The 20,308-nt window shown below is 38.6% G+C and overlaps 1 protein-coding gene across 3 annotated transcripts in view; it reads left to right on the top strand.

Moving 5' to 3' along the window:
* CR1 (complement C3b/C4b receptor 1 (Knops blood group)) overlaps window positions 1-20,308 on the top strand; it is an 89,707-nt gene that overhangs the window by 43,363 nt on the left and 26,036 nt on the right. For 2 of the 3 annotated variants that reach the window (XM_079107855.1, XM_079107854.1), the window contains exons 10-13: window positions 12,423-12,602; window positions 13,405-13,504; window positions 16,888-16,973; window positions 19,231-19,629. In XM_079107855.1, the coding sequence (XP_078963981.1) occupies window positions 12,423-12,602; window positions 13,405-13,504; window positions 16,888-16,973; window positions 19,231-19,629 (765 nt within the window). The remainder of the gene's footprint in view (window positions 1-12,422; window positions 12,603-13,404; window positions 13,505-16,887; window positions 16,974-19,230; window positions 19,630-20,308) is intronic. The other variant, XM_079107856.1, reaches the window with a different exon arrangement.

The following is a 20,308-nucleotide window of genomic DNA, read 5'->3' as shown; positions in this document are numbered from 1 at the left end:
TTTTTTGATATTGGCTTATCTCACTTAGCATGATATTCTCCAATTTCATCCATTTGCCTGCAAATGTCATAATTTTATCATTCTTTATGGCTGAGTAATGTTCCATTGCATATATATATACCACAGTTTCTTTATCCATTCATCAATTGAAAGACATCTAGGTTGGTTCCACAGTCTGGCTATTGTGAATTGAGCGGCTATGAACATTGATGTGGCTGTATCTCTGTAGTATGCTGATTTTAAGTCCTTTGGGTATAGGCCAAGGAGTGGGATAGCTGGGTCAAATGGTGGGTCCATTCCAAGTTTTCTAAGGAATCTCCACACTGCTTTCCAGAGTGGCCGCACTAATTTGCAGCCCCACCAGCAATGTATGAGTGTACCTTTCTCCCCACATCCTCTCCAACACCTATTGTTGCTTGTATTCTTGATAATCACCATTTTAATTGGGGTGAGATGGAATCTTAGGGCGGTTTTGATTTGAATTTCTCTTATTACTAGAGATGTTGAACATTTTTCCATATGTTTGTTGATTGCTTGTACATCTTCTTCTGTGAAGTGTCTATTCATTTCCTTAGCCCATTTGTCAATTGGATTATTTGTATTCTTGGTGTAAAGTTTTTTGAGTTCTTTATAGATTCTGGAGATTAGTGCTCTATCTGAAGTATGATTGGCAAAGATTTTCTCTCACTCTGTAGGCTCTTTCTTCCCATTGCTGATAGTTTCCTTTGCTGAGAGAAAGCTTTTTAGTTTGAATTTATCCCAGTTATTGATTCTTGCTTTTATTTCTTGTGCTATGGGAGTCCTGTTGAGGAAGTCTGGACCTAAGTTGACATGTTGAAGATCTGGTCCTACTTTTTCTTCTATAATCTGCAGGGTCTCTGGTCTGATTCCAAGGTCCTTAATCCATTTTGAGTTTAGTTTTGTGCATGGTGAGAGATAGGAATTTAGTTTCATTCTGTTGCATATGCATTTCCAATTCTCCCAACACCATTTGTTGAAGAGGCTATCTATTCTCCATTGCATATTTTTGGCACCTTTGTCTAGTATGAGAAAATTGTATTTATTTGGGTTTGTGTCCATGTCCTCTATTCTGTACCATTGATCTACCTGTCTATTTTGGTACCAATACCATGCCGTTTTTGTCACTATTGCTTTGTAGTAGAGTTGAAGATCTGGTATTGCGATACCCCCTGTTTCACTCTTCCTGCTAAGGACTGCTTTAGCTATTCTGGGTTTCTTATTCTTCCAGATAAATTTCATAATTGCTAGCTCTATTTCTGTAAGGTACGTCATTGGGATTTTAATTGGAATTGTGTTGAATCTGTATAGCACTTTTGGTAGTATGGCCATTTTGACAATATTAATTCTTCCTATCCAAGAACATGGGAGATCTTTCCATCTTCTAAGGTTTTCTTCAATTTATTTCTTTAGCGTTCTGTAGTTCTCATTGTAGAGGTCTTTCACCTCTTTTGTGAGATTGATTCCCAAGTATTTTATTGTTTTTGAGGCTATTTTGAATGGGGTAGTTTTCCTAATTATTCTTTCCAAAGATTCATCACTTATGTATAAAAATGCATTAGATTTATGTGCATTGATCTTATATCCTGCTACTTTACTGAATTCACTTATGAATTCTAAAAGTTTTCTGGTGGAATTTCCTGGTTCCTCTACGTATATATTCATATCATCAGCAAATAGGGATAGTTTGAGTTCTTCTTTTCCTATTTGTATCCCTTTAATTTCTTTGGTCTGTCTAATTGCTCTGGCTAGAGTTTCAAGGACAATGTTGAATAGAAGTGGTGAAAGAGGGCATCCCTGCCTTGTTCCAGTTTTTCAGGGGAATGATTTCAGGTTTTCACCATTTAGAATGATATTAGCCATGGGCTTAGCATAGATGGCCTTTACAATGTTAAGGAATGTTCCCACTATCCCTATTTTTTCTAGTGTTTTGAGCATGAAGGGGTGCTGTATTTTATCAAATGCTTTTTCTGCATCTATTGAAATAATCATGTGATTCTTGACTTTAAGTCTATTGATATGGTGAATTACATTTATTGATTTCCGGATGTTGAACCAACCTTGCGTCGTTGGAATGAATCCCACTTCATCATGGTGCACTATCTTTTTAATATGTTTTTGTATGCGATTTGCTAAAATTTTGTTGAGAATTTTTGCATCAATGTTCATTAAGGATATTGGTCTGAAATTTTCTGTCCTCGATGTGTCTCTGTCTGGTTTAGGAATCAGTGTGATATTGGCTTCATAGAATGAGTTTGGGAGGGTTCCCTCCTCTTCTATTTTATGGAATACTTTGAGAAGTATTGGAATGAGCTCTTCTTTAAAGGTTTTGTAGAACTTGGCTGAGAACCCATCTGGTCCCAGACTTTTCTTTGTAAGTAGGATTTGATGACTTCTTCTATTTCATTACTTGAAATTGTTCTATTTAAATTGTGTATGTCCTCCTCGTTCAGTTTAGGCAATTCATATGACTCTAGAAACCTGTAGATGTCTTCGAAATTTTCTATTTTGTTGGAATATAGATTTTCAAAATAGCTTCTAATTATGTTTTGTATTTCAATCGTGTCTGTTGTGATATTTCCTTGTTCATTCCGAATTTTAGTGATTTGGGTTTTTCTCGTCTTCTCTTTGTTAGTGTGGCTAAAGGTTTATCAATTTTGTTTATTTTTTTTGAAGAACCAACTATTTATTTTGTCAATTTTTTGTATTGTTTCTTTTGTTTCAATTTCGTTGATTTCAGCTCTGAGTTTAACTATTTCCTGTCTTCTACTACTTTTGGTGTTGGTCTGTTCTTCTTTTTCTAGGGCTTTGAGCTGTAGTGTTAGGTCGTTTATTTGTTGAGTTTTACTTCTACTGAATGTGCTCCATGAAATAAATTTTCGTCTAAGTACTGCTTTCATAGTGTCCCAGAGATTTTGATATGATGTTTCTTTGTTCTCATTTACCTCTAAGAATTTTTTAATTTCCTTCCTAATAGCTTCTGTTACCCATTCATCATATAATAGCATATTGTTTAATCTCCAGGTGTTGGAGTAGTTTCTGTTTTTGACTCATTTATTTCTAATTTCAATCCATTATGATCTGATAGAATACAAGGTAGTGTCTCTATCTTCTTCTATTTGCTAACAGTAGCTTTGTGGCATAATATACGGTCTATTTTAGAGAAGAATCCATGTGCTGGTGAGAAGAAAGTGTTTTCGCTCCTTGTTGGATGGTATATTCTATAAATGTCCGTTAAGCCTAAATTATTGATTGTGTTATTGAGATCTATTTTTGTTTGGAGGATCTGTCCAGTGGTGAAAGAGGTGTGTTAAAATCACCTAGTATTATTGTGTTGTGGTCTATTTGATTTCTGGCATTGAGAAGGATTTGTTTGACATATATGTAAGAGCCACTGTTTGGGGCATAAATGTTTATGAGTGTTATGTCTTGCTGATTTATGCTTCCCCTAAGCAGTATGAAATGTCCTTCTTTATCCCTTCTGACTAACTTTGGCTTGAAGTCCACATTATCTGAAATGAGGATGGATACCCCAGCTTTTTTGCTGAGTCCACGTGCATGGTATGTTTTTTTCCCATCCTTTCACCTTTCGTCTGTGGGTATCTCTTTCTATGAGATGAGTCTCTTGCACGCAGCAAATTGTCGGATTGTTCTTTTTAATCCAATCTGCCAGTCTATGTCTTTTGATTGATGAGTTCAGGCCATTAACATTCAGAGTTTTTATTGAGATAAGATTTGTATTCCTGGTCATTTGGTTCATTTTTTATTTTATTTATTTATTTATTTATTTATTTATTTATTTGACATGACTTCGTTCCTCCTTTATTTGACAATTCCTTTAGGATAGTTCCTCCCTTTGCTGATTTGCTTCTTTGTTTTTCATCTCTTCCTCATGGAATATTTTGCTGAGAATATTCTGTAATGCTGGCTTTCTTTTTGTAAATTCTTTAGCTTTTGTTTATCATGGAAGGATTTTATTTCATCGTCAAATTTGAAGGTAAGTTTTTCTGGGTATAAGATTCTTGGTTGGCATCCATTTTCTTTCAGGGCTTGAAAAATGACGTTCCAGGCCCTTCTAGCTTTTAGAGTCTGGATTGAAAAATCTGCTGATATCCGTATTGGTTTTCTCTTGAATGTAATTTGGTTCTTTTCTCTCACAGCCTTTAAAATTCTGTCTTTATTTTGTATGTTAGGTATTTTCATTATAATGTGCCTTGGTGCGGGTCTGTTGTAATTTTGTGTATTTGGAGTCCTATAAGCCTCTTGAACTTGATTTTCCATTTCATTCTTCAGATTTGGGAAATTTTCTGATATTATTTCATTGAATAGATTGTTCATTCCTTTGGTTTGTTTCTCCGAGTCTTCCTCAATCCCAATAATTCTTAAATTTGGCCTTTTCATGATATCCCATAGTTCTTGGAGATTCTGTTCATGACTTCTTACCATCTTCTCTGTTCGTTCAACTTTGTTTTCAAGATTAAATATTTTGTCTTCAAGGTTAAATATTTTGTCTTCAATGTCTGAGGTTCTGTCTTCCAGGTGTTCTATCCTGTTGGATATGCTTTCTATGGAGTTCTTAATTTGGTTTGCTGTTTCCTTTATTTCAAGGATTTCTGTTTGTTTTTTTTCAATATCTCTAACTCTTTATTGAAATGATCTTTTGCTTCCTGTATTTGCTCTTTTACTTGTCGATTGGTGCGATCATTCAATGCCTGCATTTGCTCTTTCATCTCATCATTCAGTGTATGCATTTGCTCTTTCATCTCATAGTTTGCTTCCCTGATCATTTTAATTATGTACATTCTGAACTCCTTTTCTATCATTTCTTCTGCCATGCTGTCATTGGGTTTTATTGATGTAACATCTAGATTTGTTTGGGGCATTTTCTTCCCTTGTTTTCTCATATTGTTCAGGTATCAGTGGACTGCTGAGATATTGCAGATTTCCTCTATTGACTTATAATGTCCCTGAAGATTTCTAGTATATCCCCTCTTAGCCTTCAGTGGGCTGAAGTCTTGGAGGAAGTTGATAGTGCGGTGCTCCACAAGGAAGCTGCCTCTCTAGGGGTGGTGGCCTTCAGGTGGGGTATATTCCCTGCTAGTGGGCAGAGGTGCCTCCATTTGTTGACCAATGGTCATCCAAACGGAAACTAGGCTGCGGGCTGAGGCAAAGCCTGTTTGGGCCTGTGTCTCTGGTTTTACCGTCCTTGTGGGGAACCTCACCCGGCAGGGAAGACTCACCCGGTGGGGAGGTCTCGCTGGTCAGTTCCCCTCCTAGAGGTTCCCCTCAATTTACAGCTACTGCCTGGGCTGGGCTGCCTTCCTCTGCAAAGTTCCCAGGGGCCCGGCCCTACCTCCTGGGCCTGAGAGCCTCACCATTCGCAGATGAATGTCCTTAGGCTGCCCCTCCTCAGAGAATGTGCCCGCAGTCCTGGAACCTTCACTCAGCCCCTACGCGTGTCTCTGTGCGGCTCTTCCACCAAGAAGCCTCCTAGGTCCTGGGACCCTGCGCTGCACCTAATCGCCTGGCTGTGTGGACCCTCCTCTGAGCAGCCACCTGGAGCCCCATACAATTGCTCCGAGTCCCAGAGACCCACTGCACGCCTCTTCCTCCAGACAGCCACGTGGTGTTCCGGTACGGTCACTAGGAGTCCAAGGAACTCACTGCATGCCTCCTCCTCCCGCCAACCGCCTATAGCCTTGGGCAGTCACTCCGAGTCCAAGTGACCCACCACGCTCCTCCTCCAGGCAGCCCCCCAGTGTTCAGGAGAGGTTGCCTTGAGTCCAAACAACTCACCACTCGCCTCCTCCTCTGAGCAGCTGCCTGGAGCTCTGATGCAGTCACTGCGAGTCCAAGCGACCCGTCGTGCTCCTCCTCCCCCTCCAGGCAGGCCCCAGTGTTCAGGAGTGGTTGCTCGGAGTCCAAACAGCTCTCCTCACAGCTCCTCCTCTGGGCAGCAGCCCAGAGCCCCAGTGGTTGCTCCGAGTCCAAGTGCTGTGCTGAGCAGCCTCCTCTACCATGCTCCCAGTTGTCTGAGTTCACTGCTCCAGCGGTGGGGAGGGGTGTCTTGTTGGGCAGCTCTACTTCACAAAGTTCCCTGCGTTCTGGGACTACCGTCCCATCTGGGACGGCTCCACAACGGGAGAGACTCACCCGGCTGCTTTGAGTTGGTCCCAAGTCCCTCAATATCTCCTCTTTTGAATCCTGAGTCCTGGAGAAACATGAAATGCAGCCACCCTCTAGTCCACCATCTTGACAACCTCTCTTATTATTCTTTATAGCTGAGTAATATTCCATTGTACATATATACCACAGTTGCTTTACCATTCATCAATTGAAGGACATCTAGGTTGGTTCCACAGTCTGGCTATTGTGAATTGAGCAGCTATGAACATTGATGTGGCTGTATCTCTGTAGTATACTGATTTTAAGTCCTTTGGGTATAGGAGTGGCCAAGGAGTGGGATAGCTGGGTCAAATGGTGGGTCCATTCCAAGTTTTCTAAGGAATCTCCACACTGCTTTCCAGAGTGGCTGCACTAATTTGCAGCCCCACCAGCAACGTATGAGTGTAGCTTTTTCCCCACATCCTCTCCAACACCTATTGTTGCTTGTATTCTTGACAATCGCCATTCTAATTGGGGTGAGATGGAATCTTAGGGTAGTTTTCATTTGCATTTCTCTTATTACTAAATATGGTGAACATTTTTTCATATGTCTGTTGATTGCTTGTAGATCTTCTTCTGTGAAGCATCTGTTCATATCCTTAGCCCATTTGTAGATTGGGTTATTTGTATTCTTCATGTAGAGTTTTTTGAGTTCTTTAGATATTCTGGAAATTAGTTCTCTATCTGAAGTATGAGTGGCAAAGATTCTCCCACTCTGTAGGCTCTTTCTTCGCATTGCTGGTAGTTTCCTCTGCTGAGAGAAAGCTATTTAGTTTGAATCTATCCCAGTTATTGATTCTTGCTTTTATTTCTTGTGCTATGGGAGTCCTGTTAAGGAAGTCTGATCCTAAGCCGACATATTGAAGATTTGGACCTACTTTTTCTTCTATAAGATGCAACATCTCTGGTCTGATTTCGAGGTCCGTGATCCATTGTGAATTGATTTTTGTGCAGGGTGAGAGATAGGGGTTTAGTTTCATTCTGTTTCATATGCATTTCCAATTTTCCCAGCACCATTTGTTGAAGAGGCTATCTTTTCTCCATTGCATATTTTTGGCACCTTTGTCTAGTATGAGAAAATTGTATTTATTTGGGTTTGTGTCCATGTCCTCTATTCTGTACCATTGATCTACCTGTCTATTTTGGTGCCAATACCATGTCGTTTCTGTTACTATTGCTTTGCAGTATAGTTGAAGTTCTGGTATTGCGATACCCCCTGCTTCATTCTTCCTGCTAAGGATTGTTTTAGCTATTCTGGGTTTCTTATTTTTCCAGATGAATTTCATGATTGCTTGCTCTTTTTCTGTGAGGTACGTCATTGGCATTTTAATTGGAATTGTGTTGAATCTGTATAGCACTTGTGGTAGTATGGCCATTTTGACAATATTAATTCTGCCTATCCAAGAACATGGGAGATCTTTCCATCTTCTAAGGTCTTCCTCAATTTCTTTCTTCAATGTTTTGTAGTTTTCATTGTAGAGGTCTTTTACCTCTTTGGTTTGATTGACTCCCAAGTATTTTATTTTATTATTTTTTTGAGGCTATTGCAAATGGAGTTGTTTTCCTCATTTCCCTTTCAGCTGTTTCGTCCCTTGTGTATAAAAATGCTTTAGATTTATGCATGTTGATTTTATAGCCTGCGATTTTGCTGAATTCATTGAGGTCTAGAACTATTCTGGAGGAGTTTTTTGGATCCTCTAAATATAGAATCATGTCATCAGCAAATAGTGACAGCTTAAGTTCCTCTTTTCCTATTCGTATCCCTTTAATTTCTTTAGTCTGCCTAATTGCTCTGGCTAGAGTTTCGAGGACAATGTTGAATAGAAGTGGTGAAAGAGGACATCCCTGTCTTGTTTCCATTTTTAAAGGAAATGGTTTCAGTTTTTCTCCATTAAGAATGATGTTGTCCATGGGCTTAGCATAAATAGCCTTTACAATGTTCAGGTATGTTCCTACTATCCCTATTTTTTCTAGTGTTTTGAGCAGGAAGAGGTGTTGTATTTTGTCGAACGCTTTTTCTGCATCAATTGAAATAACCATATGATTCTTATCCTTAAGACTATTGACATGATGGATTACGTTTATTGATTTACGGATGTTAAGCCATCCTTGCATTCCAGGGATGAGCCCCACTTGATCGTGGTGCACGATTTTCTTAATATGCTTTTGGATATGGTTTGCCAATATTTTGTTAAGGTTCTTCGCATCTATATTCCTCAAGGATATTGGTGTAAAATTTTCTTTCCTTGATGTGTCTTTGCCTGGTTTAATATGAGGGTGATATTAGCTTCATAGAATGAGTTCAGTAGGGTACCCTCCTTTTCTATTTCCTGGAATACTTTGAGAAGTATTGGAATGAGATCTTCTTTGAAGGTCTTGTAGAACTTGTCTGAGAATCCGTCTGGTCCTGGGCTTTTCGTGGATGGTAGGTTTTTAATGGCTTCTTCTATTTCATTGCTTGATATTGATCTGTTTAAATTGTGTATGTCCTCCTAGTTCAGTTTGGGAGGAGCATATGTCTCTAGAAATTTGTCAATGTCTTTGGTAGTTTCTATTTTGTTGGAATACAGATTTTTGAAGTAGCTTCTCATTATGTTATGTATCTCAGTGGTGTCTGTCATGATATTTCCTTTTTCATCACGAATTTTAGTAATTTGAGTTTTCTCTCTCCTTCTCTTTGTTAGTGCGGATAAGCGTTTGTCTATTTTGTTTACTTTCTCAAAGAACCACCTTTTTGTTTTGTCAATTTTTTGAATAGTTTCTTTTGTTTCAATTTCATTGATTTCAGCTCTGATTTTAATTATTTCCTGTCTTCTACTACTTTTGCTGTTATTCTATTCTTCTTTTTCTAGGGCTTTGAGCTGTAATGTTAGGTCATTTAGTTGTTGACTTTTCATTCTTTTCTGGAATGCGCTCCATGCAATGAATTTTCCACTTAGTACCACTTTCATAGTGTCCCAGAGATTTTGATATGTTGTATCGTCATTCTCATTGACCTCTAAGAATTTTTTTATTTCCTCCCTGATGTTTTCTGTTATCCATGTTTCATTCAATAGTATATTATTTAGTCTCCAGGTGTTGAAGTAATTTCTGTTTTTTATTTTGTCATTGATTTCTACTCTCAGTCCATTATGATCTGATAGAATACAAGGCAGTAACTCTATTTTTTTGCATTTCCTAACGTCTGCTTTGTGGCATAACATATGGTCTATTTTCAAGAAGGTTCCATGTGCTGCTGAGAAGAAAGTGAATCCACTCGTTGATGGATGGAATATTCTATATATGTCTATTAAATCTAGGTTATTGATTGTGTTATTGAGTTCTATGGTTTCTTTGTTCGATTTTTGTTTGGAATATCTATCTAGTGGTGACAGCGAGTGTTAAAGTCACCCAGAATTATTGTGTTGTGGTCTATGTGATTTCTGAAATTGAGTAGGATTTGTTTGATGTAAAGGGATGCACCATTGTTTGGGGCATAAATATTTACTATCCTTATGTCTTCCTGATTTATGGTTCCCTTAAGCAGTATGAAATGTCCTTCTTTATCCCTTCTGACTAACTTTGGCTTGAAGTCCACTTTATCTGACATAAGGATGGAAACCCCCACTTTTTTACTGAGTCCATGTGTGTGGTAGGTTTTTTCCCATTCTTTCACCTTTAGTCTGTGGATGTCTTTTTCTATGAGTTGAGTCTCTTGCAAGCAGCATATTGTTGGGTCTTTCTTTTTAATCCATTCTGCCAGTCTATGTCTTTTGATTGATGAGTTTAGACCATTAACATTTAGGGTTATTATTGAGATATGATTTGTATTCCCAGTCATTTGGCTTATTTTTGGTTTTTAAGTTGGCTTGGTTTCTCCTTTGAATGGTTTTTCTCTAAGGTAGTTCCTCCCTTTGCTGGCCTACATTGTTGTTTTCATTTCCTCCTCATGGAATATTTTGTTGAGAACATTCTGTAGTGCAGGCTTTCTATTTGTAAATTCTTTTAACTTTTGTTTATCATGGAAGGATTTTATTTCATCTTCAAATCTGAAGGTTAGTTTTGCTGGGTATAGGATTCCTGGTTGGCAACCATGTTCTTTCAGAGCTTGAAATATGTTGGTCCAGGCCCTTCTAGCTTTTAGAGTCTGAATTGAGGAAGTTGGCTGCTATCTCTATTTGTCTCCCCCTATATGTAATCTGATGCTTTTCTCTTGCGGCCTTCAAAATCCTATCTTTATTTTGAACGTTAGGCATTTTCGTCATAATGTGCCTTGGTGTGGATCTGTTGTGATTTTGTGCATTTGGTGTCTGTAAGCCTCTTGTATTTGATTTTCCATTTCATTCTTCAGGCTTGGGAAATTTTCTGATACTATTTCATTGAATAGGTTGTTCATTCCTTTGGTTTGTATCTCTGTACCTTCCTCAATCCCAATAATTCTTAAATTTGGTCTTTTCATGATGTCTCATAGTTCTTGGAGATTCTGTTCATGATTTTTTACCATCTTCTCTGTTTGGGCAACTTTATTTTCAAGATTAAATATTTGGTCTTCATTGTCTGAGGTTCTGTCTTCCAAGTGGTCTAGTCTTTTGGTGATGCTTTCCATTGAGTTTTTTATTTGGTTTATTGTTTCCTTCATTTCAAGGATTTCTGTTTGTTTGTTTGTTTGTCTGTTTGTTTGTTTGGTTTTTTTTTTTTTTTTGAGAATCTCTATCTCTTTGTTGAAATGATCTTTTGCTTCCTGCAGTTGCTCTTTCAGCTTATTGGTATTATCATTCATTGCCTGCATTTGCTCTCTTATCTCATCTTTTGCTTCGCGAATCATCTTAACCATGTATAATCTGAAGTCCTTTTCTGACATTTCTTCTAACATACTGTCATTGGCTTCTATTAATATAGAATCTAGATTTGTTTGGATCGTTTTCTTCCCTTGTTTTTTCATGTTGTTCATGTATCTTCCCCTCTAGCAGTGAAGATCTGGGGTATTCCAAATTTCCCCCTATAGGCTTATAGTGGCCCTATAGGTTTCCAAAACCCTTTCTTTAAGGAGAGATCAATATTAGCAGTGCCCAATTCAGACACTATGCAATCCTAGACCAAAAAGCGCCTATGAGGACAATAATAACATTGTCATAATAAACAGAATGAGTTCAAATATTATCTTCAATAAAACAAACAGATTTGCATTAAGGTCTGCAGTTTCTAATGGAGGACAAAGAGGATGCAGAAGGATGTAGAATGTGGTTGTTAATGGGATAAGAAAAGTTTATACTGAAGTTCTAGATAATAGAAAGGGTGAGAGTGTAATCAAAAGAAATTGGATATTAGCATGCAAAAAAGGGAGAAAGAGACTCTGAGGGAACAGGTAAACAAAAGGAAAAGAGAGCAAGAAAAGTAAGGAAATAAAAACTTAAATTTTTTCAATAAGGAGAAAAAAGAAAATCTACAGTATAAGTCATATAGTAATGAAACCTCCCAGTGTTCAGTAGCCTGATGCTTGAGAGGTACCTGACAATGAACTTCAAGCCTCCAGCAGAAGTCTCAGGATGGGATTTGCCCCACCTAAAGATCAGAGCTATGGCTTCCAGGATTATCCAAGATGGCCGCTCTGGGCTTCGAAATGTGTTTGCAAATGAGGAGCTGCAGCTCAGGTTTGGACGTGATCAGCTGGAGGTCCTGTAGGTGGGATACGGTTGGTCAGGCAGGGGTCCTGGAGGTCCGGTGTGTTTGGTGTGGTTGTGGGATCCTGGAGGCCGGGTGCAAGCAGTCGGTCTGGGGTCCTGGTGATAGGGCGCAGTCAGTTGGTCTGGGGGTCCAAGAAACAGATATCCTCTGCTTGAAACCATAGTTATGAAGCGACAAGGAACGCAGCCTCCCTCTAGTTCGCCATCTTGGATCCCGATTGAAATCCATCGGAGTTTTGATGCCTTGAAGTACAAGGAAGCCAGAGAGGAAAGGTGGAACCTGAGCAACAGCATCTTTCTAGTTTTCTAAAACTGATAAAAAAATTAAATTGGAGTGATCTTTGCATTAAGTTATACAAGCAGAAAGATCAAATAGCAGACCTGCCTTTCAGATCTGATGTTTTCTGGTTGCTCTCTGTAAGTGGAACTTTCCCTCCCAACATTAGAAAGAAATTATTTTTCTAGAGCCAAAAATTTATTTTCTTCTGGCATCAAAACTAACAAGGGAGAGAGAACAAAGAAAAGCATGGGGTATCTTTCTGTTAACGCAAATGTTCCTGGTCTCTTGTTCTCTAGGTCACTGTAAAGCCCCAGATCCTTTTCAGTTTGCTAAGCTGAAAACTCAAACCAAGGAATCTGAGTTCCCTGCGGGAACATCCTTAGAGTTTGAATGCCGCTCTGGGTACTACAGGAGGTCATTCTCTATCACATGTCTAGAGAACTTGGTCTGGTCAAGTCCCAAAGATGTCTGTAAACGTGAGTAACTCAGCACTGGGCTTTCTGGTGTCTGTAAAAGCCTCTGTAGGATATGATTTGATCAGATTTCAAATTCTGGACATGAGAAAACCTTTTTCAAAAATGTTTGGGGAGCTGGATGCAGTGGCACACACCTGTAATTCCAGCAGTTCAAGAGCTTGAGGCAGGAGGATTGTGAGTTCAAAGCCAGCCTCAGCAAAAGTGAGAGGGAGGTGCTAAGCAACTCAGTGAGACCCTGTCTCTAAGTAAAATACAAAATAGGGCTGGGGATGTGGCTCAGTGGTTGAGTGCCCCTGAGTTCAATTCCCAGTGACAAAAAAAAAAAAAAAAAAAAAAAAAAATGGGTTAGGTAGGTGGGAATAAAAGTTGGTCTTGTAGATCATCTGTGACTATTGGTTGAACTGTTCATTTCACAAGAATGTTTCAAGGAACGCTTGTGGAGATGTCAATTTCTTATGGGACATTAAATAATGAATGATTCTAGGCCAGGAAAAAAATTGTGTATGGAGATATAAATTCTGTTTGAATTTCTTGGTGGGAATAAATCCTTTGAAAAATTCAAATATTCTGGTATAAATGACCTTCATATTGATGAGGAATATAAGGTAGAGATAAAACAAGTCAGGGAGGTGACTTCTTTTTGAAAGTGATACTCAGGTGGCTGATAATAAAAGTTTGATGAGTTTTCTCAGAGTAACAAAAGCTGTGGAATCCTCTCAACTGCCTAACTACAGTCAGGTTGGGACTTGATGTTGTAAGAAAGTCCAGATGACTCCAGCTCCAAAATTGTTTCCTTCCTTAGGTAAATCATGTAAAACTCCTTCAGATCCTACTCATGGCTTGGTGCATGGAGACTCAGACACCCAGTTCGGATCCAGAATTAATTATACATGCAATAATGGGTGAGTTGGAGCGACATCTCTTAGCTCAAGAGTTCTGGAACAGCAATAATACCTTCATGGCACATCTCAGAAAGGGCAACTATCTTATTACTACCTGGTGTTAAAAGGTATAAACTCAGGTATTTAACTCCTGATTGAAATGAACAATCATCTGACAAGATTAGGGGGAAATGTGTATCCTTGCTGGAAACCAGGGCAGTGTAGACAAGAAAAGTGAAGCATTCACTGGGAGGGAGGGTGCAGTCAAAGCATATCAATAGCCAGGTGCAGAGATACATGCCTGCAAATCTCAGAGACTAGGAGGCTGAGGCAGGAGGATCACAAGTTCCAGGCCAACCTGGGCAACGTATCGAGACCCTGTCTCAAAATAAAAAATAAAAAGGCCTGGGGAATGAGGTCCGTGGTAGAGCACCCCTGGGTTCAATCTGCCAAAATATAAATTAAAATAAAGCATACCAACAACCCTGATCCAGAGCACACATTCATGCACTATTGGACAAAAGGCAAGTTCGCAGAGTGAGAATCAGGTCATCAAGATCACAACACTGTGCCACAAAAGGAGTGACTTCAAACAACAGCAATTTTCGCAGTTCTGTTTCAAAGATGAGATGTACCAAATCAAGATGTTGGCAGCAGGGCTGGGGTTGTCGCTTAGTGGCAGAACACTTGATTGGCACACTGAGGTACTGGGTTCAATCCTCAGAACCACATAAAAATAAATAAACAAAGGTTTTGTGTTCATCTATAACTAAAAAAAATTTTTTAAGTTTTTTTATTTGTTCTTATTGGTTAAAATATTTTTTTGAAAGATGTTGGCAGGACTCTGCTTGCTTTGAAACCTCTTGGGAAGTACCTTCCTTTCTTTTCCTGCTTCTAAGAGCCCTGGGCCTTCCTTGACCTGTGGCAGCATCTCTCCAATTTTTATCTCAGTTTCACTTGGCTGTCTTCCCTCTGTCTGGTGTTCTCTCTGTCTGTGTGTTTATGTCCAGTGTTTTTTGTTTGTTTTGTTTTGTTTTATTTTGTTTTGTTTTGCTTTTGAGTACTGGGGATTGAACTCAAGGGTACTCAAACACTGAGCCACATCCCCAGCCCTATTTTGTATTTTATTTAGAGACAGGGTCTCACCGACTTGCTTAGAGCCTCACTTTTGCTGAGGCTGGTTTTGAACTCTCAATCCTTTTTATAATTACATCAGTCATGTTAGATTAGGGCCCACTATCATGAACTAACCTTAACTCAATTACATCTGCAAAGACCTATTTCCAAAGAAAATCACATTCACAGGTGCCGGGGGTATTACAATACCAACAAATCATTTTGGACGCAGTTCAGTCCATAGCAGAGTCCCCTTTGAAAAGGTCAAGCATGGAGCACTCACCAAGCATGGCACTGTGGTTGGTGCTTCCCTTCCTCAGCACACAGAGAACGTACCTCCTCACCTTCTCTCTGAATGGGAACCTCTGGGCCAATCAGAGAGTATGGGTGAAATCAGTGCAGCCAGAGGAAACTCTGGAAAGAAACCTGTGCTTTCTCATACACTTGACAGTCCAGGGCTCACAAAGCCTAGTGCCTAGAATCTGAATGGTAAAATGAGAATAAATCTAAAGAACTGTGAAACTAAGAAAAATTATAGATGTGACAAAGACACTGAATATTGCAGAAAATTCTTGCAGAGCAAGAAGAGCAGGGTTAACAAAATTCCTCTAGAATTCAGTGGAAAAAAAGAGAACACACACCTAAGACAGCACCTGGATCCAAATTACATGTAACAAAAGACTCCAGAAAGTTAAATAAATTAGGTCCACACTTAGTCATCACTAGGGAAACTTCTATATTTCAGGGATAGAGAAAAAAAATACTTTAAGAATCCAAAAATTAAAATTTTAACATAATACCTCAAAAGATATTAATTTTTGTTGCCACCACCTGGCTCCTACACACAACTCTGACATGCAGAGGACAATGCTTCTAATGAGCCAACTGCAGTGTCAATCCAGAGGCTCCACATACACCCCAAAGCATGAGCAAGTCCCCAAAATTGCACCACGTAAATAGAAAACTGGGGGAAAACAAAAGCAAACACAAAAAAGTTGTGGTTGACTCTTTTAAACCAAGTTATGAAACTAGATCCCAGGGCAGATTTAGCTCTTCTAAAGTGAAAATTTGCAATGTCATAATTTAATAGCAATCTCTACTCAAGGCATAGAATATCTCAATACAACTAGAAAATGGGAGACAACAAGAAAAGCAGGCTACAGAGGTATATTTTATATTATCTAGGAGATGGGACAATTATACATATTTTTGACATGAAAATTGTAAGGAAATATTGGAAAATGTGTGTGTGAGAGATATTGAATATGAACTCAAATGAAATCAATTTGTGTGTGTGTGGTGCTGGGGATTGAACCCAGGGCCTCGTGCTTGCAAGGCAAGCACTCTACCGACTGAGCTATCTCCCCAGCCCTGAAATCAAATTCTTAATGGGAAAATATAGGATGTTTTAACTTTCGATTCATTAGACCAAATAGAAGAGCTCCCCAGATGTTGTTCATTTAGCAAATGGAAGGAAAGGAAAAGGAAGAGCAAGGAATGAGGCATTTCTTCTGCCAGAAATAAACACCTTTCATATTTGAAGCAGATCAGTTGTATTCAATGCTTCCTCCCCATTGTTGGATGTTGTGAAATGAATGAAAGAGGCAGTTGAAAGAATGAAAACAAAGAGATGAAACATATCCTTTATTTCAGTAAATTTGGCTTAATTTCCCTGTCAAAAGGTAAGGGCTGGGTGGGCGTGGTGGTGCACTCCTGTAATCCCAGTGGCTCTGGAGGCTGAGGCAGGAGGATGGAAAGTTCAAAGCCAGCCTCAACAGAAGCGAGGCGCTAAGCAACTCAGTGAGACCCTGTCTCTAAATAAAATTCAAAACAGGACTGGGGATGGTCGAGTATGCTTAAGTTCAATTCCCAGTATCCCCCCCCAACATCAAAAAAAAAAAAAAGGTAAGGGTTGCTAAATAGAACTGAAAGCATCAAGTTTTGTGGTCCTTAAAAAGTCTCAAGTAAATGACACAGTCATGTTAGTCATATGTCAGAAATGTGCAAACAAAAAGTAGCAGAAGTAAATTGGAAGAAAATCACTAAACAGATGCACAAAAGAATGGTTTTATATTGGTGCCTAGTACAATCCAGAGTAAAGCCAAGAAATTAAGAAGCAGAGTGATCCGCTAGGATCAATAGTGAGAGGATGAGAAAGAGAAATATGAAATGCTAGATACAATAGGTAGGTAAAGTTGGCCTTGAGACTCTCCCAAATTGCCACAAGGCATGCTGTGTTGGGGCTGATGGGATGTGTACAGTAGGATTTTTTCCTCTTTTGCAATTAGGTACCGACTCATTGGTCACTCCTCTGCTGAATGTATCATCTCAGGCAATATCGTCAGTTGGAGTTCAGAGCCACCAATTTGTGAACGTGAGTTAAAATCTGCTCGCCCATTTACCCCACCAGTTAATCCTAGAGTTGCCAGCTCCCTCTGAATTACAAAGAACAAATCTCATCCCTCTTGGAAAGAGTCTCTTTCCTATATTTGAAGAATACAGTTATATCCTTAAAACTGCTCACAGCGTTCTAAATGTCTAGCTCCACCTGGTTTTTCCTTATCTTCATGTATAACTTGTTTTAACCTAAAGTTAAAACAGATTGGTCCCAGGAGCACCTGCAGATAACAAAATCCATGGATGTTCATGTCCTTTCTATAAAATGGCACAGTAGTTACATATAACCTACAGGAATCCTCTCATATACTTTAAATCAGCTCTAGATTACTTATAACACCTAATATAATGTAAATGTTATGTTAATAGTTTTTATCCTGTGTTGTTTCGGAAATAATGACAAGGAAAATGTCTGTACATGTTCAGATTTCTCAAGTATTTCTACTATTTTTAATCCCCAGTTGGTAGAATCTGTGGATTCAGTGACTATGGAGGGCCTGTTGCATAGTCCTCAGCTCATTTTAAACAGCCCCAAATTCCTCTCTGGTTGATGAGACACTTTCCAATTTGTAGAGCATTCTGTTTAATGAAGTAAACAAAAACAAAGTTTGTTACTTCCTCTCAGCCAGCTCTTCAGTTCACATCATCTATTGGAACAGAACAGCTGTGTCTTCCTCCTTAACCTTTGTCTGAATAGTGATGTACCATCTTCCCTGTGAGATGTGTGGAAGATGAGCTTCCCACTTTGAGGAGCATAGAGAAATGAGCAACTGCAATTTAACAAGAATATAATCCTGGGTTTGATGATATTGTGAGGGTATCAACAACTTCAAGTCTGATTGATGGGAGAATAAATGAAACATACTCTGTAGAAGGCCAGTATAGGCTATGCATCAAAACTCTTAACTGCATAAATCTTTTACTCCAGGATTCTACTGTTTGTGATTAATTCTTTAAAAAATACACAGGTTTTTGTAAAGATTTTGGTGTGCAAATATTACCAACATTACTCTTTGTGATTAAACAGTGGTTGAAAAGTCATCTAAATGTTGACCATTTTCTGGAATTAATTTACTTACAGGAACAAGGAATGTATTCTATAAAAATAAAATAAAATAAAGGTTAAAATATGCCAGAAGGAGTTATTGATTCAATAGAGACAACTCTTTGAAATGAAATCATATAACACATCCTTTTACTGCAATATTATTCATCCAGAAAAGATATTTTCCTAAAAATATGTTTTGTTGGCAGGGGGTCTGTGTGGGAATATATATGAAAAGCTACACTTTAAATAGTTAACTGTGTTTTCTAGAAAATGGCCTTAAAGATGATTTTGACTATGTTTTATACAATTTATCCAACAAATTTCTTTTTTTTAAATATATTCTTAAGGACATAAGGAAACAAGTTCCCAATATGAGGCATATCTGACAATAAGTAATAAAAATATTTTATGTGTTTTAGAATGATTTGAAATGCCTAGGAGTCTTCTATTTCTTGAAAATTAAATTTATCCGTAAAATTAACTGTGCCTTGTATTTTTTAAGGATAGCATTTTAATACATTTTTTCATTTCCATTTTCCATTTTCATATTGGTTGGTGGGGTATTCAAAATTTCTACTTTTTCTTGAGTCAGCATTGGCAAAATGTATCTTTACTCCTAATATGCTCATTTTCAAATTTACATATAGCAAGACACAATATTCAGTTTTTCACAACATCTGAATCTGTAATTATTGTGTTTTTAATGTAATATCGCTTGTTTATGCTTTTTTTATTAGTTCTGCTAGAGATTTTGTTTTAGGATATTTGATAAAGTTGTTACATTATCTAATGTTTTACACATTACTAATGCTTTACACATTAGTAACCAATACAATAAAACCAAGTGCCTTCTACTGAGAAAGAAATAAATTAATAATGGTGAAAGAACAAGGTTAAATTCTCATTTAAAATGAGAAACAAATATGTGGGCTATAATAATATATGAACACATTTTTTGAAGTAATGGTGACTGGGAAAAAGCACAACCCATAATATTGTGGTCACCTAATCTGCACTCTGCAAAATAATATGTCTAAATACTAGCAAAGATATTGTAAATATTTACAATGATATTGTAAATATTTACTTTTGGGTAATTTGGAGATTTTTTTAACTTGTTACCAAAATTCATAATTAAATATAACTTTTAGAAATAAGTGTTTTGCTGAATTTGCTCTTTGCCCAGGGATTCCTTGTGAGCCACCTCCAGCCATTGCCAATGGAAATTTCTTTAGCATCAATGGAGAAGATTTCCAATATGGAATGGTGGTGACCTATCAGTGCAATGTTGGAGACAGAGGGAGAAAGCTGTTTGACCTGGTGGGAGAGCCCTCCATACACTGCACCAGCAATGACAATCAAGTCGGCATCTGGAGCGGCCCTCCCCCGCAGTGCATCGTACCTAATACATGCACCCCTCCGCACATTGAAAATGCAATAATGCTAACTGGCAACAGAAGCTTATTTTCCTTAAATGAAATCGTGGAGTTTGGGTGTCGGCCTGGCTTTGTCCTGAAAGGACCCACCAGGGTGCAGTGCCAGGTCGGAAACAAATGGGAGCCAGCGTTACCAAGCTGCTCCAGGGGTGAGTCTGGCCGAGCTTGGGAGGGGCCTAAAAGGCGTGAGTTGTTGGACCAGAAGACTAATGTGTGCTCTGAGGAGGGATGTGTGGTAAGCAGGTTGAAGAGTAAATCTGAGGGGAAGGAACATGAAATTAAGGGGTGTGTGTGTGTGTGTACATAAATATGTGTGTGTGCATGGCACTTGTGTGTATTCCCCTTTATTTTCATAAGCAAAAGCTTAATTAGCCAAGAAAGGAGATCTCTGGGACACTCCTTTGACAGTTCTTGGGCACAGTCCCAAGTGCAATCTCTTTCAATCATATTGAAGAAAGCTATGGACCTTCTCCACGCAGGCCACATGATAAGCACTTCATATGCATCTCCTCACATTACCCCTTTACAACAACACTTTGCAAGAGTGCTATTCATATATTCATTCCATAGTGAAGGTAGTTTGGTCTTTCCGAGGTTAAATGAATTGTCCTAGTCACTTGTTACTAAGTGACACACCCAGGAATTTTTAAAAAGCAGGTAAGTCAGACCCCAGAGACTGACTGCTCTGATTCTTGCCCTACATCTGTCAGTATCTGTCAGTGAGAGAAAGAGACTGGCTTATGAAAATTGATGCAGCATTAGAATCATGGCAAAGACCTTAGAGTTTGTCTGTAATGGTCCACTTCCAACATGTTTTCCTTAGGAATC

This window comes from Sciurus vulgaris (genome assembly GCF_902686455.1).
Source record: "Sciurus vulgaris genome assembly, chromosome: 12".
Lineage (NCBI taxonomy): Eukaryota > Metazoa > Chordata > Mammalia > Rodentia > Sciuridae > Sciurus > Sciurus vulgaris.
This window is presented reverse-complemented; position numbering and strand designations above follow the sequence as displayed.